At 37.6% G+C, this 25,574-nt stretch overlaps 2 protein-coding genes across 2 annotated transcripts; one reads left to right on the forward strand and one right to left on the reverse strand.

Moving 5' to 3' along the window:
• The first annotated feature begins 1,210 nt into the window (after positions 1-1,210).
• On the forward strand, positions 1,211-2,933 carry fabp2 (fatty acid binding protein 2, intestinal). Its single transcript, XM_068727806.1, has 4 exons — positions 1,211-1,326; positions 1,845-2,017; positions 2,246-2,353; positions 2,680-2,933. The coding sequence occupies exons 1-4, from the start codon at positions 1,260-1,262 to the stop codon at positions 2,728-2,730; spliced, it is 399 nt and encodes a 132-aa protein (XP_068583907.1). The 5' UTR covers positions 1,211-1,259; the 3' UTR covers positions 2,731-2,933.
• Positions 2,934-4,213: 1,280 nt separating this feature from the next.
• usp53b (ubiquitin specific peptidase 53b) lies at positions 4,214-24,023 on the reverse strand. The gene is made up of 17 exons (XM_068727805.1): positions 23,710-24,023; positions 22,126-22,322; positions 21,479-21,639; positions 20,762-20,854; positions 20,466-20,600; positions 19,901-20,014; positions 19,587-19,669; positions 18,570-18,675; positions 16,744-16,890; positions 16,266-16,415; positions 16,008-16,176; positions 13,481-13,603; positions 12,633-13,353; positions 10,497-10,558; positions 8,914-8,992; positions 7,997-8,802; positions 4,214-7,570 (listed from the first exon to the last, which is right to left on the reverse strand). The coding sequence occupies exons 2-17, from the start codon at positions 22,217-22,219 to the stop codon at positions 7,494-7,496; spliced, it is 3,120 nt and encodes a 1,039-aa protein (XP_068583906.1). The 5' UTR covers positions 22,220-22,322; positions 23,710-24,023; the 3' UTR covers positions 4,214-7,493.
• Positions 24,024-25,574: the final 1,551 nt, after the last annotated feature.

Consider the following 25,574-nt stretch of genomic DNA (forward strand, 5'->3'; position numbering starts at 1 on the left):
ACTGTCCTGCACCTCTCCTTTTTTAGACCATGCTATTATGTTGCAGCGTTACATCTGATACTACAACTAGGATAAAGTATTATGGGGTATAACTGTGTTAAAGATAAGCTTTAACGTGGCTTAATCAAGTAATCTCACCTGTCAATTATCTCACTAGTAGAAAGGTCTTTTGTGTGATAAGAGGCAGATTCATTTAGGTGGAAGTGAAGGTCAGGCAAAGGTCTCATAGTAAGATGAGAAGAAGCTGAGATAAGAAAAACAATTGACATGCTGTGCATGTTTTATTCATCTCTTTGTGAAACTTGACGGGGATGTATATGAAATACTTTGCATTTTTGCTGCTTTACCTCTCTGCCCATTTAAGATACATACTTTGTTAATGTATTTTTTTGACACTCCAGTTAGTTTGTAGTCAGTAAATTGTGTTTACATCATTCTTCATACCTTACATACACTATACAGAATATCCCCAAACTCAAAAACATAGATGCCCTATAATCATTTTCTCATCTGCATAAGCTTCATGTTTACCCAGAATAACTTTAAAAAAACATGTTTAGTTTAGTGTATCTTAATGACACACATGAGTGTGTTTATTAACTTCAAATATCAAAGGTCACGTTTATCAACAATGGCCAGATTAAGGTCAAAGGTATCATTGGAAACACATTAACAACCACACCATTCTGTACGAGGCAATTACATCAAGTGCAGAGATATATTGGCTGAATGATAAGCGGTTTGGCAAAATTACATCAGAGACACATTTACAGTAGTGGAATCATTGTATTCACATATGCTTCAACAGGTTTGTTTAGTTATTTTTCTTCTTTGGTCAGCTTTACGTACAGGGCCCAAAAATTAGACATTAAAATCGTGATTGTTAAATTGATAAATATATTTTAGTTGTATTTGCTGCATGCTTAGTCACTTTGTTTTCTCACTGAATTAATGGTGAAGTTACTGTAAGTTGTGACCAACACCCTTTGGAAACATAGATAGAGGTGAAACAGGATGTGTCAACAATTATTCAAAAAGTATACCATATGGTAAGATTGATTGGCTATGGAGCAGGACACTGGCATTGCCCAATCAACTACAGCTGTGGATATTGCCTTGAGAAGATATGAGCTTTAAACGGCCACATCAGCACTGAGATTAGATGGCCAGATAAGAGGGATCGTGGTTTAAAAGGAGTGGCAGACTCTGAGTGAGACACTCCTCACTGCAGAGTTGTCCAGCTCACCCTCACAGCCACCATGACCTTCAACGGCAACTGGAAAATTGATCGCAATGATAACTACGAGAAATTCATGGAAAAGATGGGTGAGTGATATTTAACTGAGCTGATACAATGCTGAGGACGGAATGGCATGTTTCTTAAATATATGGAATATGGTTTAAAAATCACAGTGTGTCTCATTAACATGTCTACTCTTTGTGTAATAAGATGACAACAATACAACCAAGATCTGATAACGCAGCTGTTGAAGCATCAATACAGTTTTAATTTCATGAAAATAATTGTTTCTAAGACAAAATGTCAGTTAGGAAGCAAACTGACAATCATAAAAAAAAAATATTTGATCAAATTCATTTATTCAGTTTTTCTTATGTATGCAGTCATGTTATTAGTTAAAATCTTCGGTCTTTAAATGCTTAAGTCTCACATGAAAATATTTGGTGGAACAATGACCGACATTGATTTGGCTTTTGTACCTACTTACCTCTACAAATACACAAACGAAGGAGCAACATGCGCATGGAAAGTGATTACATCCTGACAAACTTCCTCTGATTGTTCAAAGCCTATACTGAACATATTCCAATGAATCTGTTGATAGGAATTAACATGGTGAAGAGGAAGCTGGCTGCTCACGACAACCTCAAGATAAGCATCGAACAGACTGGAGACAAGTTTCATGTCAAGGAGAGTAGCAAATTCCGCACCCTGGAAATAGACTTCACCATGGGGGTTACCTTTGAATACAGCCTTGCGGATGGAACAGAACTATCAGTAAGTAAAAGTGTCATCTGGTTGATGTGCTTTTTTCCATCATTACACTTTGAGAGGCAAGGAAAAAGTTCATCTGTTAGCTAAAGGCTTTTATTGTGATAACCATTGTGTCCGGTTGATTTTAACTCACTACCACAAACAATCAAAGTCTTAAAACTGTCAACCTTCTGCAAAACTTTTCCCACTTAATATTCATGTTTTGAATAAGTTTCATGTTTTACCCCACAGGGCTCTTGGACCATGGAGGGAGACATGTTGAAGGGGATCTTCAACAGGAAGGACAACGGAAAGCAACTGACAACAACCAGAATTGTGCAAGGAGATGAACTTATACAGGTAGGGTGAATTTATAGCCATGCAAATTGTGGCACAAAAAATCCACACTTTGTATCTCACACTTGGGAAGCCGTTAAAGAAGGTGCTGAGATATAGGTTATTTTATATTGTTAAGAGATGCTGTGACATGATTTAAATACACATACTCCAGTCAAAGTCGGATACCTTATACCAAGTTACATATGTTAATACGTTATGGATAAGGAGCTCAAATACATAATTTAATTTATAAGTCTGAGTAAGCCCCCTACAAAATTTGGCCAGATGCAGAAAACTGTCAAGATATATATATAATAACCATATCTGACATGATCTTTTATCAACAGAGCTACAACTATGAAGGTGTGGACGCAAAGAGGATTTTCAAGAGGGATTAGACCAAACTGATCAGCAAAACTTTAAAATGAAATGTTTGACTTGAAGATTACATACAGTATTGTGTTGAATTATCAGCAACTTATACCAACATCACCTATAAAAAGTGCACTAGCCTACATGTAATACTCATAAAGTATATGAAACAGATTTGAATTGCATAGGATTTTGATACCTTCAGTAATAAAAACACATTGTGACTGCCTGTTTTCTGTGTTTTGCTGTTTTATTCTTATCAAAATGATCATTTTCAGTGAGAACCTGTGGAGGTTTGTTGGAAGTCTTAAAAGCAAGCAATCCCTGGTACCGGGGGCATTTGCTCACATCGCAACAATGAACGGAAAGAAGCTCGGCTAAAAGCTCACAATAACCATTTTTACCGAGACAAAACACAATTCCAACACCAAGCAACTAAATAAGTACACAGCAAAAAACATGAAAAAGGTGCATGCACGCATAATGTTAGTGCTGCAAGTAATTTTTCCAACTTCATGCTACCTGCAAAAACAATAAGGCACTAAGAAAGCTGGAACTCCACAGATTCCAATGGTACATGTTTGATCACTCTACGACCAAACCCCCCTGAACCAGCGGCAGAAGAAGAGAACAAATAGACTGTTATATATTTGGTCTTACCTTTGTTGTTTTGTAATAAAAATTGTGTTCGAGGGAATATCAATGCCACTAATGGCTACTATATTGTCTATGGATAATTTTTGAGTCAATTCCAGCTGTGTCTATTAATTTGCATGAACGAGAATTTACACTCTACCTTCCTCCAGCAGGGAGCAGTTTGTCCTCAGCCTTGCATGTGAAAACACAGTTTCTGTCACCTTCTGGTCAATGAATTGTGGTACTGCACTCATTCTAGACCAATGTGTTATGGTTTTCTTTGAATGAGAACATGTATAGAGGTCTGGTTGATTGAGTTTAAAGAAAAAAGATGATAACAGTTGTATTTAGATGGAAATAATACCTATAGTGACATATTAATATAACTAAATGAGTTTTACAATTATCTGAGAACATTTCAAATGGCACAGATGAAAACTAAATGTACCCAAATGACCAATTTGGAGATTTTACCTTGCCTCAACTAAAACCTCTCCAACTTTGCTCTGCCTCACTTTATTAGCATCGGTCTGTGCACGGGGAGAGTTCAGCTGTTGTGATATGGTTTGCTATGGGATGCACCTACATCATCCAAATGGGGTATTCACTCTGTACAGTGTAAGTTTTGTTAGTCGCAAATTAAATCTTTAATTTATGCTGTATTCCATCTTTATTTACTCTGACTCTGTTACATATTTACTGATGCTTACACCTCTGTAGAAATCCAACAAGTGTTACCTTTATGATGATACCAAATAGGCTTTGTAGTTTCAGAGATACACTATTAATTTTGGGCATCTTATTTTCAAGCAGGGGCCGGAACCAGAGGCCTAGGGTTTGAAAAAACATATGCAGTGAAAGGACTAATTTGAGAGTGGTACAATAATTTAAACTTTATTCAACAATAAATAAAAATAAATATATATTATCTACAAAAATATAATGTGTAGACAGATTGTATATGTTTCTTTAAATTGATCTGTACTTACACAAGTCATGAAGCATTCACTGAAGCACCAAGAACTCAATTCAACAGTAATGTCAGACCAAATCCTAACCACACACAGTGGTATGACAGTAGGATTCAGGGAGGCATACAGTTCCAACACATCAGGCCATATCAGCCAGTAAGTTATCAGATAGAATCAGTGACATAACAGGGAAAGTTCTCCTTTGTTCTTGAGTGTTGATGCAATACAGTGTAATTAGGTTCTGTCCAAGATAAAAGATATGGATTGATGAAATGCAAACTGTGACGTTATGTGACGCAGGATACAAAGACCTTTTGTCAAATAGAGCCCCTCGAGTATATGAAGCCTTACTGTGACTGAAGACTATGGATCTTGGATGCAATAGGAAACCCAATTATCAGCTCCTTTTCCCGGAGCTCGCACCCAAACAGACACACAGTCATGCATGCACATTTAACAACCCAACTCAATCTTTCAGTTATTGTAAATTAAGGCTCTTTCAAACTGGGAAGGTGAGATGCACTTGCCACTTACTGTACAAGCACAGATTTTCCCTTTTTTTTTTTTGCCTCTGACATTTAAACTATGAAAGTCAAACGTTAGCCAAGTGCAGCTGGATGCAGAGTGAAGAGAGACTTTGCTGCTGTTGTTGTAACTTCCACGTCTCAAAGGGCTTTTATTATATAGTACCTGGCACAAAACCATCCCCCGTAACTCCAACACACCCATACACACACACACACAGTACAATGGTGCGAGTCAGAGGAGTGTCATCAGATATGTCACTATTAGCATTGCATATTTTAAAAGTTTTGCATGACTTCCTCCATCCCTTTCAAACATCTCCTTCATTCCCCAAATGTGGTTTCACTCACAAATAACATGTCCCACTAAAAAATGTCAAGGCACTCTTGATACAACCGAAGACACAAAGTTCAGAATGTAAATTACAACTTGTGCGAAAACAATTCATATTTTACAGATGAAGACAATAAGTAAATAACATGATAATTATTGGAAATAGATGATATAAGCATTAGTCACATAAGAAAGCACAAAAAACAGTGAGACAACATTTAGTTCAATCTGGTTAATACACTCCAACTGAACGTTATCTAATCCAGTAGTTTAGAGATTTCTTTATCCTTTGAATATATAAGATATCTCAAAATAACAGTAAAATTAATGATTTTAATTACAACAGCACAATCTTGTGTAAACGCATCCTTAAATGATGTTATTTGAACGATTAGACTGCTCGAGTAAAGTGAATTTAAACAGTGTCAATAAATAAACAATGACAAACGCAAGTGCTGCTCAACTTACAAGTTTAGCTGTGGTTGTGCACACACAAACACACACACACACACACACCTCTACACACACACACACACACACACACACCTCTACACACACACACACACACACACACACACACACACACACACACACACACACACACACACACACACACACACACACACACACACAAATCTCTATACACCATCCTTTAGTGTCAGATGACACAAACACAACACACACAAACACAGGAGATTAGGTGACTGTGCGGTTTAACTAGTTGAGAAATACCTGGATGAAAGTTATTGTGGGTATACAGAAATACTAAGTGAAAAAATATGCATAACCGGCTGTATGTTTAGGAAAAGATTTAAATCTAGTGACCACAAAAGAAAATATATCTAGTATATAGTATATACTATATAATATATAGTATATCAATATTCTAAAACTGATTTTAATGTGTTTTCGGGAATGTCGGCTGTACAGAATACAACAACATACGACAACATTCACACCAATGTTAAAAAAGCTTCCAAATTAACTGTAAATTTCTATTTAATACATTGTTTTTGTTACAATTTAGTAAAATCTAAGTTATGTTTGTTGGACTCAAAGTCCAGTACTATCATGCTCATGCGTGCTGTACACACAGCTAGTAATATTTTGTAAAGGCCACATGCAGGTTTGAGAACATTAGTCTTACAAACTAAAATAATTGTTGTGTTGTATGGTCAATATCAAATAGGCATATTAATTATATTGGCATCATTATGAAAATACCTGCAAATAGAGGCCAGTTTAAACCAGTTTACTTCAAAAGGAAGACTGATAAAATACTATTTGACATCACTGTGAATTACAAAAAAAATCACAAGACCCAACACAATCAAAGGTAGAATACAAATGGTGACATGGTCGTAGAGTATATAATGACCTACTGAATAACATGAGGGCTACCCCAACTACAGAACATCATAGTCACCAAATTAAAGGATTTGTAGACTGCCAGAAACTGAACACAGTCATGCTAAATCACATTTTGAGAAAGATATATCTTTCCATATCAATGAACAATGGCAGAATAATCTTTGTCAACAGATTTTTACAGCCAAACAAGTTGACAAGTACAGGGCAGCCCCGTCATTCATTAACACAGAAATGTTGTAAAATAACTGATAAATGATAACAGTCTAAAGAAAACAGTAACTGAAGTGTTGCAATGTCTGTTCCCTGGTGTCCTAAAGCCCTCAATGTGCATAAAGTTTGAAGTTGCCCAGATATTACTCCTTTGACTAGTGTAAATAAGTAAGCCATAACCTGCTGTTTTTAGTTTGTTGTGTAGAATGGCATCATATTATGCTATAGTATCTTAAATATATATTTTCACGTCAACGAGCAGTGATTTGCCTTCACACTTCCTTCTTTTATCGTTGTCTGATAATGGTACAGTTAGTCTCTCATGCCTTACTTGAAATATATTGGTATATCTTCAATTCTGCTGCACTTCTGTAGGACTACTGCACAAGTAACAAAAATAGACATTTAATCTTGACATAAGGTGATTCAAAAGAATAATAAAGACTCAAGAACCCTTTGTGCAAACTGAAATCAGTGCAGATTTTGGTTAAAACTAAATCGTATTGTAGCAATACTGCGGGACAATGGAAGACAGTACAGTATGCGTGACGGTTGACTATCCGTCAAAAGATACGCACAGCATTCAGAAATAGGTTTTACTTATGTGACAAGCTTGCATAAACAAATTTCACTTGATTTGGAGATTCTTCAACACATTTTTCCATTCTGTAAACTCTTTGGCATCCAGTTTGTACTCTACTGACTACTGTCCTTCCATGTAAACAAACCTTACCAAGTAACACTCATAAAAAACCACGTTCATCCAGTCCTTTGGCTGTCACTGGGTTCCATTTTGCAGTGGGTTTATTGCTATTATGGCCTGTAAAGAAAAAGAGCCTTGTTTAAATTATATTTTATGATTTATGTGTACATTTACACCACTACAAAGAAAAAAACAGAATACTGTCATTTGGTCTTTTCCAATAAATGGCAGGTAGGAGTGGGCATAAAACCTCCTGTGTATCATTTTATATTGTGGTTGTGATAGTGAACTAGTACATTTTCTTAATAATGAATTGAGCAACTGTTAATGGATTCAAAATAACCAGACAGGAATCAAATCAAGGTACTTCATTACATTGATGCAGAAATTATAAAAAAATACAATAGATCTGCTGACTGATTTACCACATTGTCCTCAATGGCCTGAAACACCAGAAATGAAATATATATATTTCTCGGTTTGTACAGTATGTTTTCAGAATAGTCAGCCCTACATTCAGGTTTGCATATTAGAGAGGCTTACTTGTTTCAGGTCTGGCTTTTGGCACATCTTGTGAGTATGTGTCAGTGGGGAGTGTGTGGCTGGTATCTCTGCGCTCAGTCACAACCACGGTCCGCGGCACCGTGGCTGAGAGGACAAGAGGCCTCTGGTTGTGGTACTTGAGGCGGTATGTTTCCGTCATACAGTTATCCACAGTGAAGTATGTTGTTAGAGAAACCTCTTGAGCTGGCGCTGCTTGTTCCACTCTGCATCCAGTCAGTCGTTCCTCACTTTCACATGATGATGGGGTACTCCTCTCTGGGTCAGAGCCCGACTTGGAACTTGCGTCTGAGAAAGTTCTGAGGCCTGAAATGTCAGGCCTCCTGTGAGGACTAACATAGGACGTGGACGAAAGACGAGGACTCGATGGAAAGGATTCTTGAAGCATCCTCGGGCGAAAGACCGTGTGGCTCGTTTCCCCCTGGTGAGGAGAGATCCGCTGGGTTGGTCGAAGGTGAGGCGACCCTGTCGTGCCGAGCTGACGCTGATTGTTCAGTTGGAGCAGTTCTGCAGTCACATTGCTGGAAGGGTGGTATGGCAGGGTTATATGAGGACACTGGGATTCAGAGGTGCCAGTGTTTTCTCTGTCCTCGGGCTCGGAGAGAGCGAGATCATCGGAGCTGTTCCATTCAGAGCTGCTGGTTTTTGTAATGTGCCTCAGAGCTGTACTTTCTCCTGTGTGCCCTCTGCAGTTGGTCTGCTCACTCGGCCTGTTGTCTGAACCAGTGGACTCCCTCTCTGAGGATACTGCTTTTCTGGAGGTACTACAAGTGTACTTTGATTTTCGTCTACAAGAAAGAATGATGGAAATTATAATTTAATATGAATGGAAATCCAATTTATGAGTCCTTATAGTGTCATATTTGAAGTTATATATAGTGTTTAATAAAGGACACTACCTCGCACTTGGACTGCACTTTAGATGTGAATGTGAAACTTGGTCATGGTTCTTTCCCTGAGGTTTGTGTTGATGTTTACCTATGACAGATAAAAACAAAGGTGAACAAAATATAGTGAGAGAGGAAGAAAAAAATATATATAAAGTTGTATTGCTCACCTCCTTTTAAAGTACAGTCTTACATAATGTAATTAGTATGTACATACTGTAATTAGTGCAAGAGGTAATATATTTTTATCTTCTGACCTTTCCTCTTCTTTAGAGTTTAATTTAACAAATTAAGAACATAGAAAATCTTCTAAACTATGTCAGAAAATAAAAATCTTAAGAATACAACAAATGAGAAGACGTTTGAGGAAGATTAGAGACAAGTGGAACAAAAAGAGATTTGAGTACAATGAGTGAGATTCATGACTTGCTTTCTCAGAATTTAGAGATCGAATGCAGAATCCTGAGAATTAGGTCATAATCTGCTAAATCACAGATTTTAGACTTTAATCACATAACTCAGATTTATTTTTCTGAGATTTATTTTTTACTCTCTCCTAATCTTCTTTCCTAAATATGAACTAGGTATATATGCACACACTTACAATAAAACAAAATGAATCAAAAGTAGAGACCAAGTCGAGACAAAATCATTTACACATTTTATGATGAAACCGATGTTCTCCCTGGACACCAGGTGGCAGCAGAAGAGTATTAATCACACTAGACTTTCTCACAGCTGGATGAACCAGCCAGCACGCTCACTCAGCATGGTGCTGAATTCCTTCCCTTTAAAAATAGATGTGTCATTTTTTTCTTTGCTGTTGCCCCGGAGAGGCCCATGCAAGGATAAAAGCGTTAGCTGTCTGTTGGAAACACTGGCTCTAGATGCACATAGCCTCGATAAAGTATCATGTGCAGCACACTCAAAGTACTGCATGAAACAGAAAGATATGTATGACAATGCCGGCAGCCACGTCCAGCTGTGCTATCTGAATAAGCTTTGTGGGATTATCATCAGATTAATGCCTGTGCAGGGCTGACTGGGTGAAGAGGTGAAGAAGCCAGTCCGAGCTCAGAAATCAATCTTCAATTACTCTCACATTACTAGCTCACACTTCATCTGTTATACTAACAGAAATATAAAGAAAGAAAGAAAGAAATAACCTTTCTTCCTTAAGTTATGTAAGCTGTGCATAAACACCAAGCATATTTTGCATTGACAGAAAACTGGTAGCTCTTGTATTTACAAATTTGATACTGTAAGACTCATAATTCCCCTGTAAATCTTTCTCTGGAAGTATTGCAGATTAGATGTAAAACAAACCCTGACATGTTCTTCTATTCTCTTATCATGTTATGATTTTCACCTCCTGCTATTTTGATTGTTGGTGTCTCATCCTATACTTATTATTCCTCCTCTCCTTTTTAAAACACTGCCATTATATATTTTTAAAGATGACCCAATGTGGATTTGTTGCCAAGGGTTGATTATTCATTTCAATCATTGTCAAGTGACTATCAAAACCATTTATTTAATTAACTTATTACAGTCTAAAAACTCAACAAGGAAGCCTTTAACATCTTGGAACTTACCATTGTGTGAAGGTGAGGACACTATACTTGATTTGGCATCGCCTCCCTTTTGGTGCAGCTGACTGAAAATAAAACACTAAAATTATTCTACACACGTTTTCAATCAATCCTGTTTTCATGATATGTCAATTCGTTTTTTGAAAAAGCAGTAAGCACAGCAAGCAACAAACAAACTTTGTGGTCATGGGCACCAAATATTGCAAAGAACCAAGGGAAAAACACTGGCAGTCTGCTCATGTCCAACTTGATTTTAATGTCCAAATAGGTTTTATTACATATAAGATATATTTGATTCTATTTGTAGTATTGTTGCTTAAAATGTCTTGTGTAAAGCATTATGTACTGTTTAATACTGATTCAGTTTGTATTTGGTGACAGTAAGCCTTTAAGAGTTTGATCATTTCAAACCCGAATATATAAACAGTAGTTCCTGGTACCACTTCCTCTTACAGTCAGATTAAGTGAATTCTCTCCTAATAAATGCAGAGATGTGAAGCACATTAACAAGAATATACAGCTGCAACACTAACCAACAACATCTTAACATTTATCATCAATTTATTATCACGATATCCTTCATTTAAAGAAAATCATGCCATGGATACTTTCATACATATATCCCCACTAATGTTCAGAACATTTCAGGAAAACATTTCTATTTAGATGTTGCAATTTACATGTAGCATTCAATAAAATTCTCTTAATACAGATGTTTACTGTCCACTAACGTAAAACAACAGCAAGGTGTTTATGTTTTCTGGAGAAGGATTTAACAATCTGTGTAGATATGAACTTCACTCAGCTTTACTTCAATCGAGAAGTTTCAGCTTTCTTCCTGCTACATTCATATTATATATAGCACGAGGTATTTGAAAGGTAATGTCACGTGTCCTTTTGCAGTTCAGTTTTAGCCTAGTTTCCAAGGAAATCCAAAGTATTTCTGAGTGATGACGCAGACACTGTAGTGTTATCTCCCATCACAACTCTCAGAATAACAAACTAGTGAAAGAATGTACTGAAGAAAGTGTTTCATTATTTCCATGGTGGAGTCTAATTACTTAACGACAAAGATATTTATATAAACTTAGACTGCTGCTAATATAAACCAACAACATTTTCTTCCATGAATTAAAGGGTTTCTAATTTCCATGGAAATATCCTGTTAAAGGATAGGATCCCATTTTTCATTTTTCAAGTCATTCTTAAAACAAGTCAGGTGCCCTTATGAACACTGAAACAGGTTGTGTGTTCTTTAATCATTCCTCCTGTTCATACTGGTCATTAAAAGATTCCATCCTAATGTACTTTCTATGCAAGTGATGGGGGACAAAATTTCCAGTCTTGGAATGCAGAAATTGGATGTAGAAATGTATTGCATGTGTATAATTAGGGCTGGCAATAATTTAATATAACTTATCGTCTTTCAATGGAATCATATTGTGCTGAAATCTTAAATCGAGATATCGTGTTACACAATAACGTCTTAAATTGATAATCACATGCATATACTAACTCAAATTTATCAGATTTTGAGGTTCTTGAGAAAAAGTATCCTTGTCATTATTCAATTTATTAATAGTATTTAATTCCAAGCATGTGGATATTTCATATATTTAGTTATTGAATTAACTTGAATAAGCTTCGTCGAATTTTGCTTTGATCGATACACCAAATTTTCAGCATAAAAGCTTTTGTATGCGATGTTCTGAGATATTTGGAAGTTTGGAAGATATCCAGTTGATTTGTTTAATTCAGATTGCTGAAGGCCTATTATTATCTTCAGATAAACTTTAGAATGCACTCTTACATAAAACATGTTTTTCATTAGGAAATAATCTTTTAATGGTCAACTTGAACAAGAGGAATGATTACAACAAAAAAACAAGTTTCAACCTTAATATGGTCACCTGGCTATTATTTTAAGACAGACTTGAAAAATTTAAAAATGTTGAACCTATCCTTTAAACTCACATACCACACTTGTAGTTCTTCAGATAATCCAGTACATATTGATTTACTTCCTTACTTACAGCTGTAACAACTGAGTAATTAATTTACCTTGTAATGTTCCCACTTGTTGAATGTGTAACCTCCATGTGTCCTTATAAAAACTGTCCATTGAACAATGTTTCTTACCTTTGCAGCTGTGCCTCTGGTGTTGATCTCTGGTCTTTAACAACAAAGCCATCGACGCCAGGTGAGTCAGGATTGGTGGAGCCACTGCTGAGTCTATCGCTGCTCTCATAGCCGGACTCTGTCCTTTGGATGGTCCAGGTATCACTTCGCAGCAATGTCTTTGGCCCCCCCTTAAGTCTGCTGCCCCTCTGCTGGTTGGCCCTGCTCTCTGACTCTACAGAGCTGTGGCTCTCAGTCTCATGCCGCTGCTCGTCCTCATAAATTGTCATTAAACACTTCTGCTTCCTATCTTCTCTGGTTCGTACGTATTCCCGCTCTCGGCTTTGTTCAGTGTGCACTCTTTCCTGTGATGAAAGCTTACTGTGCCGGGGGCTGTCGTGTTGCTGTTGACGACGCTGCTCCAGTTCGTTCAGAACAGTGTCTACATTCAACACCTCCCGAATGGGTCTCCAAGTGGACTTAGATTTATTGCGGCTTCCTTCACCTCCACTTTTCTCCCATTGCTCCTGGCAGCTATCCTGATCAGGGCGACTTGGTGAGGTGTTGTTCCTCCGGCAGTGCCCACCACCCTGCGTACTGAAGGACTGCCCACGTGGCTCCTGAGATCCTCTGCTTGAATGGTTTGATGATTTCTCAGTGCGTGGATAGGTTTTTAATTTTTGGTCCACAGGAGTCCTCGGTCCATTCTCTGGAGGAGATGAAGATCTTGCATGTGCCATTTCTAGAGAGAGTAGACACGTATTATCGATCCACATGCTCTGACGTACGTTACTTTTCTACACTTGCCCCTGTATGCCTTTTGCCTCTCTATTATCAGTGTGTCCTATGATGCAGATACAATGCTCTACCTTTGTGTTGTGATAGGTCCGTTTTCCGATGCCCTCGATCCTTTTTTGATGTTTCACTTGGCCTCTGCAAATTCTCCATGAAAGGTTCCTGGAATTTGTTAGGACTGCCAAGGGGAAGTTTCACTGAGGAAAAGAAATATTGAAATGGCAGATGAATGGTAGCTCATGGATGTTTTTTAACTTTTGATATATGTTGGGCTCTTTTGGGTAACATTTTCTGATTCTGACTGAAGACATCAGTGAAGCAAATAGAAAATAATTGCTATTTGGCCCTAAATTCCCTTTACCTGCATAAAACATCATGGGGTATGAACAACCAATTTGGGTGTGACACAACCATTTTTGTAAGTACATTTTAACGGGTACAACATGATATATGAGATTTACCATAGGCGTTAGAGCGTATGTGATAGCCCTGCATCATGTGCAAGGCTCAGACAAATTCACACTGGAGGTATTTAGCTTGGGGTAACAAGGGCTATCCAGCCAGCTCATTCATTACATATTTCAATGTAGCTATAATTTCTGCAATGTGGCACTCTCACCTTGAATCTTTGCTACAAACGAGGCAAGAGACAAAACCACCCAATAAATCTCACCAAAGAACAGATGCTAGTACATCATTAGCAATGTTAAAATACATTAATGCTGCCACATTTGCCAACCCTGTGGTGTGTTTCTTTGGCTCTGTGGCAGGAAGGTCCCTGTGAGAAACAAGATATGCTGTGAACTGCTTCCAAATCAGCACATTCACCCAACAGCAGTCTTTCACGTTTACATCTTAACTTCATCTGTCTGCATGTTTGCATTGTTTCCTTCTTAATCGTTGCGTTTTTATTCATTTAACACATGAAGAAGATGCTCCATATTATTGTGAGGATCCACAGTAAAACATAATATAAAGTAAGAGTATAATAAATTCTCTGTGAAACATGAGGTAAAAAAAGGAGAGCATAATGCTGTGTGCATGTGCATGGCTGCTGGATGTTACAGCAGCAGTGAGTAACAGCAGTGAGTAAGCTGTAGTATTATGGAGGTCCAGATTTGTTCATGAAGCCTAATGCTGACATTTGGGTAGTTCCACTGAAAATATACTTGATACTAGATCTAGATGGAGTACTCCTTCCACAACTGCCAAGTAATTAACCAGTACACACCATCATGTTGCCTGAAGTTATAAAGGGACAAGCTTAGTAATGCAAGTAAAGTGTAACACTGTTGGGCAGTTGTCTTTGTTAGTTGTAGTTAAAAGAGTGGATGAGATGTAAAGCTGTGCAAATTAACAGCAAAGTATCAGTCGACCTCAATACAAACCAATTAAATAAAAGACAAAACAGCAAATAATGCATTCAATACATGTAATACATATTTTTTAAACTGAGCCATTTCTCACTCTAAAACAAAAAAACAGTCACTTACGCTTATTTTCATAAAAACAAGAATCCAGTCCCATGCCAGTCAAAGTGTCTGGGCTCCACACTAAAGCAAAACAATCCATCCAAACGGGCAAGGCGCCATTGTCAAAAAAAACCAGATAAATTAATGGAGGCAAACATGGGAAATATCTAGGGGAGGAGTGAGAACTGTGGAGCAGGAACAGGAGTGCGCTTGGCCACAGGAGCAGGGATTAGGGAGGGAGGCGTGGGTGGTAATCTGCGTGCAACAGAGGCATCATCCTCATGTCAAGTTCAAGCCAGCACACAGGGCAGGACAATCTTTCTGCCTACGGTTTAACAGCATTCTCTCAATCCTGATGCGAACCACAACTGTAATTTGCAGAGTGAAATGATTATTCCCATGGGTGCTGTCTATTTGATGTTGAATTTGGCTAAGTGATACATTAATACAAATTGTTAAAACGCTCTAATAGACTGGGATTTATGGAAATAAAATTATTAGAAGAATTTTAATTTTCAGTTATTAGTTGTCAATACTAAATACACTATAAATACCCTGCTGTCTGGCGGCAACTACCCTCTGTTATTTAGAAAATAAATTATTGTATTAATGTCAGTGGAAAGTTTAGTTAGATAACCTATATCACCTATGTATACAGCAATAAAAAACATAGTAACTACATAATTTATATATGAATATAAGGCATATGTGCACCTTTGCAAAAAACATTTGTAAAAATATGTACAGTTACATTCATTTTATTGGGCACATAAACTGAAGACTGACTAGGATATTAGCTGCCTAATGTTATCTCACCATCACATGTGTAAGACCCTCAAACATACTTTACTGCATGAATGCTGCAGAAAAACTTAACTTTTTGGATAATTTCATGTTACTTTACAAAGTTTACCTGTGTGTATAATAATTAAGGTGATCCTCTTGACCAAGTCATTATCAAATTCTGTTATGGTAGTGGTTTGTGATACCACGGTCTGGGTCTACGCTTCTTGTAGAGTGCATTGATTGGCGTATATAAACTATACGATGCTGATGTAAAGGCCTTAAGTAATATGAAGTAATATGTATTCCAAGGTGGTCAAAGTAGACAGGGTTTTAGTTGTCTTACCTGTCACGTCACCATTCATTTGGGCTTTGTACCGAGGACACATGGTGGTCTGTCTCGGTGCATCTTCATTAGACACTGGAGATCCCTCAGGATTGGTGTAAAATAAAAGAAGCGGCTGGTAATGTCCCCTGACACATTTAGAGGCAACATCTTTCCATTTGGATCCAATCTTGGGAGAAAAAAAAGAAGAGTGCGATATAACAGCATGTAACACACAGTAACAGGGATAAAGCAGATTAATAGCACAGAGAGCCTAACCTCCTTTACAGTAGCATCATCGAAAAACATCCATTTTGAAGATTTGGTGTGATAGGCAAAGGCTGAGTAGTGTTTACTCGAAAAACAGATCATCCCCACCAGATGAAGCTCACTCCGTTTGGCATTTTCGTCCGTGACACGGTTGAAAAGCTGAAATAGAGCAAATTGAGACAAGTTTGATCTCCACATGTTTCTCTTTGGCAGATGCTAAATCCTATGAGAATACAATCTATGTGTCTGTTTTTGATACTCTGTTGAAGTGTTGTTGTTTATTAGACATTACAGTACACTGACCTTCATCATAGTTTATGGAGAGAAAAAATCATACAATAGCTGACAGCTGTGATTATTGTAATTTAGTACGAGTAAATGACAATTTTAGCGCAAAAAAAAGACAAAAATCTAAATAAATAAAATATCTATATAATGTCTATAGCTAACTGATTTGTCATTTCATGAAGTTTGCTTCAGCTCTTACCCCACACAGGTTCAAACGTGGGCCAAGTGACCGAATGACATCATCTGTGAGATCAGACTGCTCAGCATCCCATACAAATCCAATAGTGACAATCTCTGGACAGTTCATGAGCACACGGCGGATCTTGATACTTTGGCCGCAGTTGCTCTGCAAAATATGAAGAAAAACAAATGAAGGCCCATAATATTATCAATGGATAAACAAGAAAAACATTAAATCCTCATACTACTTTGCAATTTAATAGTGCAAGAACTGTCTCCAAGCCGTTTCTTTAAAGAGACTCAATATCTGAAATTAAGATGCACAGTAAAAGAAAATGAGACAAGGAGCAGCTGGTTCAAAGGTGCTTTATACAAGATTGGAAGCATTTCTATTGCCTATCAACGGCTCTTGACATGGCGACGTCTGAACCGGCGGCTCGTAGCCAAAGGTGCTAACAGCCAAACCAAAGCAAAAATGCTGGCAGAGCTAACAGTGTTTACCTGAAGGGGGAACCAGAAGATGGGTGCTACGCTTCCACAATGACGCTGTTGGTCAGCACGGTGTTATCAGTTGTAACCGCTGTACGAAAGCAGCGCATGAGCTAATCAGTGGGGCATGCTCACATGCACAAACATGAAATAAAAGCACGCACGCACGGCCGACTTTGTCAACAAAGCAAGGAGAAGCTCGGATAACAACTCACACAGAGGGAGAACAACTTCATTCTCTGCTCAGGTAGACATTATTCCACCATATGTTTACAGAACAAATAGTTGTTTGCTGCTGTATTAATGCTTTGATGTTATGTATTGCACATTAAAGCATTTTTATTTCTGTTTCTTGACTAACAGCTTGGCCCAATTAAGTCAAAATTCCCAGGTTTCGTAATTCTGAACAAAATTCTGAACAAAATCGTGCAGACTCTTGAATGTGTTGCTGATAAGTTTGTTAGCTAACAAGATACAAAAATCTTTTTTCAATTACGTTTACACACAACAAACAATAAAAACAAAGATACAGGAATAAAATCAAAAGGCAAACCAGTCAGAACCAGTTACAAGGAGCATTACTCAAAATGAATAATACATCAAACATATAGGAATAAAACTAACAAGACAGAAACCAGTCAACCAGACACAAGATAGGTATCTAAAATGTGCAGCAAGTAAAAGTGAAATTGATCCTTGTTTTTCAAATCTCAGAAATAAATAAATTAACAAATTTCCCCAAATGTCAGAGTAATAGGTTGTGGCTTTGTCTCTGTATCTCTCTCTGTCACACACTGAAATAAAACTTGTGACTTATCATTTCAAATAGTCATAATAAGTACTATTGCGAGATGGGAAAAGTGCCAGACAGCCCGTATTATCTTCACGTCAGTATCACTAAGTCAGTACTGGGGCTCGGATTTTCTGTAAGAATCACGGGTTAAGAGAACAGAGCACTCAGCTTCACCCAACTGATGCACACTGAAGAGGAAGACAGCGGTAGCAAATACAGATGAGAGAACAGTGGATATACCCCCTTACTGCTATTTATATCCTAACACTAGTCTGGCACCGTCTCCTTCCGGCCGCTTCAAGTGCAGAGTCGTAGCAGAAAGCACAGAATGTACTCTACTTAGCTGCAAGAATAATCTTTGTGTCCATGTTACAGAAACATATACTAACTGTTCAGCAGAACGGTTAAATTATTCATTAATGGCTGACAAATCAGCATTTACTTAAATTATGGTTTGATTCAGCCAGATAAACAGGGAAATGTATTGAGCCACAACTTAAAGATGTCTGATTTGTTAAGAAAAACATCACAATGAAAATGAACAATGACAATAAGTCACATACCGGACAGCTTCGTTGGTCACCTGTGTTGTTTGCTGCCTGCAGCAATTCTCCAAACATGTCTGACCTGAGCCGTTCGTTCTTCCCCAACATGCGATCAACCTGTTGGCTGAGCACAAAAACAGAGACTGTATCAATAGTTAGTTCCAAATATTATCTTTTTAAATGTATTTTCTAATTATTATTTATTTTCTAATTATCATAGTTAGCACACAGTGGATATATTCCTGTGTATCTGTGACACACAGAAACTGTTTTCTTGTAATCAATGTGAAATGTTTTAAATTGGGACTTTATTAGGTACACATATACAATGTAATGCAATCCAATACAACAGATCTGCCACAAATTCTATATAAGGAAGATTATAATGTTTAGTTTTTGTTGACATTGTCAGAGAGGTTAATGTCATATTTAGTGGTCGTGTTGAACTGGACTGCATTAAATAAAAATTAGTTTCTAATATTAATCTCCGCTCATGTTTGTAAATTAAGGAAAACATTAGAGACACATTTGAATATCATGCAGTCCAGTTGGACACCACTGCAAACTCTGACCTCAATAATAAACAATAATATAAAATACAGTTATATCAAAACTGAACATTTGTATCATTTGTATCATCACATACAATTTATAATATCTATAATATACAGTTATTTTGTGCAGTTTGCAGATTTCCCTTGTTTATCTAATCCTTGCTTTGACAGGCCTCAAGTGAAAATGCATGCAGAAAGTGAGTTGAGGAGGAATTGTGCACTTTTTGCAAAAAAGAGAAAAGAAGCTCATAAAAACACAAGACCAAACAATCCTTAGATTCGTTGATAATAATCAACACTTGCTTTTTAGGTGTGACTGCTAGAGGACAGGAAGGAAATTGATCTAAAATGCTTAAAATTGCAGTCAAATATTTTTTTTGTAATCTTATTTAATACTTTGACATTTAAGTCAGGATTAGCACTCTGGCCTGATTTTTGTATCCCATTTTTTTAAAGCCATGGCAGTAAATCAAGCACTCACCATAAAGCTGTGGTTGAGACATAATGTACGAATTCTGTGAATGGGTGTGGGTCTGAAGATGCACCACAGCAGCGACACACAAACTGCAAAAGAAAAAACTAAGCATTATTTTACAGATTTCATTTTAGTAAAAGACCTGTGTATATTCCTGTGACCAGTCATTAACATTTACATGCAGTAAGAGCAGCTGTGGGAGTCTTACTTTATTGTTATTAGTATACTTATTTGTTGTCCCTATGTACTTCACATGAATAAACATCTAATTATTATGGTTTTTCTTAGCAGATAAAATGACAGTAAAAACAATGAGTTACCTGCTCATACAGCATCATGGCAAACTTCTGATGGGTGATGCAGGATTTGGATGAACATGCGTCCGTCATAGTGTCTGAAACGATGTGTAAGTGAATTCGCTCTAGGATGTTCTCCTATAAGAAATAAAAGCAGATATAGTGCAAATATTGAATACATGCAATTGCGCAGTGTTTCCTTTCAAACTATGAAGTGATCAGTCAAACCTTCGCAAACATGTTTGTGAAACACTTAAAATATCTATTGTATTGTAGATTATGAAATTGTATCGCTTCTGATGTGAAATCAGACTGAACTGAGGTATCCACCTTTTTTCCTCATGATTTCAATATACAAAACATGAACTATACGAATACATGGATTTTAGGCACTACACAGACAAAGATCAAACACACAAATGTCAGCCAGAAGGGAAACTTGATCAACTAAATCCAACATACTGCAACTCAACTTCTTTCTACCTTCAGTGTTACAGTGAAGAAAGCACCATAACATAATAGTTACAGTGGAAAGGTCTTCCACTGGATGCTACTTTGAATAAAAGCCAAAGGCACAGCATCAACGTACAAAGCACTCAGCAGCATCATCCATCAGGCCAAGTTGGAAGCGTTGCTCATCCTTAAAGGTTTCAGCGAGGGCGTTACGCAGGCTGTCGGAGGGGAGCACGCGCTCTCTGCTCTGCTGAAACTGGCTGAAGATGCTCTGTGAAGGAAAAACTATGATTAGTTGCTGTCATGAAAATGAACAGCAATTGCAAATTTCTTTTTTATTCACCACAATCATAAAGTAATGACAGATGAAATTAGAAATATTCAACCAAACTACAAATAATGCCCGGTTTAGCCCAGAGTGCAGAAACAAACCTTCAAAGCACAGAAGATGCAGGCATCACCGAGACAGAAGTGACCTGAGAGCTGCCTCAGACTTCTTCTGAAGATGTCCAGCTGCCAAAGCACCTGTGACGGTTTAACGACAGCAAAAAAACATCAAAATACAGACATGAACAGAAGGATTTCAGAAGCTCAAATTGAAGATATTTGATATTTGAATGAAATGATACGGCCAAACCCAATGAAAGTTGACATCCAACTCAGCAGCTTTTCTCAGCTTTTAGTCATTTTTTTCAGCTCATTATTTTGGTCTTAGCATCTTTCACCAATGCACGCAAAAACAACATGCACAGGTTACACTCATTGAGATAATTGCCAGTGAAAAAAAAGAAAGAATCTAGCTAAGAAGCAAGAGACAGATATTTATTTCAGGAGTTGACAGACCAAATTATCTTAAAAAACTGAATGTTGGCCGGTGGCAAAAAGGATTTTACCCATATTGATGCTTGTACTGACTAAGTCATGTTTTGGGGTGTGCTCCTGCTCTCATCGTCAAAAATGTCTTCATTCAACTTTGCAATGAGGTGTTTTAAAACATAAGTTGACAAGACAAGAGTGCAGAAATGTTAGAAGGATAATCTATTGTTTTCTTTGTTTACTGAAACAAGTTTGTGAATATTTCAGTGGAGTGAAGCCATTAATTGAAGTATTTTTTCAGAAATCTCGAGCTGGTAGAAAATGGTTCTTCACCTGAACAGCGCTGTTTAGGAAGCAGCTATTTTGCCCGGGCTCATTCAGCAGGCCTTTGGTGAGCGCGAGAGACAGCATGCTCCCAGGCTGGTAGGATTTCTTCAGGCCTCCTCCCGGTTTTTTGAACATCTTTACCCATGCCATGGAGTTAGAGCCTGCAGCTGATAAAAAGAAATCCTCTGATTGACATGTATATTCTACATGATGTCACTCTCTTGTGTCCCTAAAAGAGTGTGTGTCTGTGTGCTTACGTCTTTAGTAAAGAGGTAAAAATGAATCATGAAAGTAAGGTTTACATTTTGTATTACCTTGTCATTTCAAGTGCCGTCATCATTTCAAGTGTTGATAGTAAAAAGCTAATTACACCTCATGGGTAACCTTAAAATCATCATATGAAATTATATCGTATATTGTGGATGCTACCCACTCAAAACATACAAACATGTTAAATTCCTGTGGTCATCAATGCATTTTCATTTAATATCTACACTAGTATACTATGATTCAAAATGTGATTATTATTGCATGGCACTATGGAGGCATAATAGGCCACCCTGGATGAAAAATTTGGTCCATCTTGGACACAGCTTTCATTACATCACTATCCAAATGCCTGGCGGTTGGTTTCCAGATGTATCATGTCATACCTTCTCCAGAGTTGGGGGGAGACTTGCTGCAGCTGGACATGCTGGGAGGTGGGAGCTGGTGCACTGGTCTGGCCATGGGCTCCATCCATTTCATCCCCACACCCCTCCGGAGCGGTTAGTCGAAAGCATTGTCAGGATCAGCCACAGAGCAGCCTCAGCCATGTGCTACTGGACATTGAATGGCAACAGGACAATATCTAAGGTCAGGTGGGAAAGGAGAGGAAAACCATTAACGTGCTAATACAAGTCCACAGTGCAGAATAGCCAACATATGGTTAAAATGCAGTGCAAAAGTTGTTTCCTGCATTTCTTTACTTGTTCAGAAACACTAAGATCTGAGCTTTAAGATGTGTGCCACCTCTACAATCTGCAGACTTCACGATCTGCATTGTGACCACAGGGCTGATGCAAGGACATAGCAATATTTCAATACATTTACACATGCTTATAGAGAAAAGACAATACAAAACTCATAACTTATAGACATTCAGATACCCTTAGCTCTGCTTTTTTTGTACTTGACCATCCCATTGCTTCATCACTGACAGACTGTTACAGTAAACCCATTTATTTCTTCTTCTTAATTTACCTCTCTATTTAAAAATAGAGAGGTAAATTGAGAAGAAGAAATAGAATAACAGAACAATAATACAAGGGACAAAAATACAATTAATTCAAATAGTGCAATTTATTTTCATATAATTGTATCATTACTATATTAAAATAAAGCCTATACTGGTGCTTTGCTTTGGAACACTTTATTTTCTTATGGATAATGTGCTATTACAATAAACTATTATTATTATTAATAGTCAACAAAAATAGCCCATGTTTTATTTTAAACTGAATTACATAAAGCTTCAAGCTACAATCTTTAACATAAATTTAAACTATTAAACAAAATATCAAAACGACTGAAGCCTGTTATTACTGTCTGCTACAAGGTCCCACATGAGACAGCGACTAAATTATGATTTGTTTTCATCTTAATCTGGTGCTGCTCTGATTTGTTTACATTTGTAATGTGTACACTCTAGGGTGGGGGGTGAATTAATTCATAATTAGATGAGAAAGTCATGCACATTTCTGTTGTAAATGTACCTGAAATATATATGCTAAATAAATGACTGATTGCAGGCATTTAATTATTTTTGGGGTAAAAACAACAACAACAACAACAACCCCTTTTTTATAACCATTCCAACGTTTTCACCATGTAAATTCCTGTTTAAAGCCAACATTTGGTCTCAGTGCACACATGTGTTTCTGCACCAGCCTCACTAACATGTGATGCCTGTATAAGGCCTATACGGTCTGACATAATGCACGTTTTGCAATATGGTTCGTAAATAGGACACAAATCCTTCACCGAACGGTATTTTGACCATCCGTAGCTTTCCTGGGTTTAAAAAAAACGAAACCTAAATCTGAGAGGAGTGCGTTCCCACAGTAGGAAACATGCTGCCAGCGTTGCAACAGCCTCGCGGTCAACTGTATGTGGGAACAGCGCAGTAGCATAAACAAATATGCCGCAACTTGCATTCATGCATTGACAAAACAAGACCAAGTGCTCTGCCGACTCACCTTAAAGGGAAGCGGATACTTGCCTCCAATGGAAGCGCAGGGCGGTCCAGCTGTCAACGCTCAAATCCCAACACTTCCCCCCGAATCCTCTAAATAAAACTGGCTAGAAAACACTGCAGCTATGTCCAGACGCATGTAACGCACTATCTGTCATACTGCAGCATTCCCAATCCCTCCGACACGGACACAAGCAGCAGCTCGAGCCGCTGTTTGCAGCCACACAGACCCGGGCAGGACAGTGCTATTTCGGTTTAAAAAACCGTCCCTTGTTTCTGTACAAACGGGGCCAGTGATGGCCTGTGCATGTGCCAGAATGTCCGACGCGGATTAGTGATGTTTTGAGACTTGAGAGGTCAAACTCCGCCCCTAGTGTAGCTTCAAGTGCACTGCTGCTGTATTGCAATCTTCAATCCCTGCATGGCAAACTGTGTGCTGGCGGAAGGTCAGACTTCCAACTTGTCATGATGATGATGAGAGAAGACATCACATGACTGCACTGGTTTCATAATCATGCAGCACTGTGGGGACTAAACCCTGCCTGTATTTATTTATTTATTTTGAAAATGCGCTCCCTTAAATGTCAAACAACAGAACAGAATACCGTTTTATATTATGATTTAAAGTGAAATACTAAAAGTGTTAATATGCCAGAATTACCATAACAAGCCACAGTGGACACAGACGTTGCCCTGCTTTAATCCTCTTGTGTATCATTTGTCCCACTGGTGCATATCACACATTATATTAAGCATTCATTTCCCTCAAATAGTAATATGAATATTCTAACTCTACCATTTCTGTCTCTACTATTGCCATGCTGCAATAAACAGGACATGGATCAAAAAGATAGGAGCAGGTGGAGGGCCTGGAAGGGGACAGCCTAAGCAGATTTTAGGTGTAGACTGATGGTGCATTCAAGCCACATTCAGCAAAAATGACACTCAGTGTTTTTCCACATACGTTTTAGTGGGTCTGTCCACAATGGTGTTTGGCTGAATAGTTTCATTATACAGTACACCAATAAACTAAAAAAAAAAAAAAAAAAAAAAAAAAAAAAAATATATATATATATATATATATATATATATATATATATATATATATATATATATATATATATATATATATATATATATATAAAGAGTGTGATCTGATGATGCAGTGCACCTAACACAAAGTTTACCCTCCTCATGCCTAATGCCAAGTGTTCATCATCTGCTGCTTCTCTCACTTCAAATACAGTGTGCACAGTGGATCATTCACATTACGTGTGTGTGTGTGTGTGTGTGTGTGTGTGTGTGTGTGTGTGTGTGTGTGTGTGTGGGCCCGGCTGTGAAAAACAAAGTAATTCAATCTTTTTGAGTTGTTACACTGAGAAGAATTTGAGTCCAAGAATGAAATCTGTTTGAGAATATTAAACAGCATCTTCTATTTCAGCAAGACACTGTGACTGCAACACGTTCACAGTTTACTAATATTTTCATATAGGGCCTAATATATATTAAATGTTATATACTGAATTAATTTATGGGAAAAGTGCGGACCATGTGCAGTATTTGGGGAGATACAGTCTGACTGTATATAGCTTTTCTCTGATCCTATCTTGGCTCCAGCAATAGCACTGAAACCTCCCTTGAGACACATGAAGTGTTTTTGGTGTTATTTATTTTAGGCTTCATATTTCACCCTCTGAATGTTGCACAGCTGAGCTCTGTTCAGATGAGCTGTCAAACTCTACTGTTCTTTAGTTTATTTTTGGAGTACATTTTTTTGTATCTGTTTTGTTCTTTCTTTTTTTTCAGTTCACAGAGTGTAATAGTTCAGCCAAAAGTGACTTAAATAGACTCCCAGCAACTATAAATCAG

Source organism: Cebidichthys violaceus, unplaced genomic scaffold (assembly GCF_023349555.1).
Source record: "Cebidichthys violaceus isolate CVI_PGR_0920_01 unplaced genomic scaffold, fCebVio1.0.p SCAF_4, whole genome shotgun sequence".
Taxonomy (NCBI): domain Eukaryota; kingdom Metazoa; phylum Chordata; class Actinopteri; order Perciformes; family Stichaeidae; genus Cebidichthys; species Cebidichthys violaceus.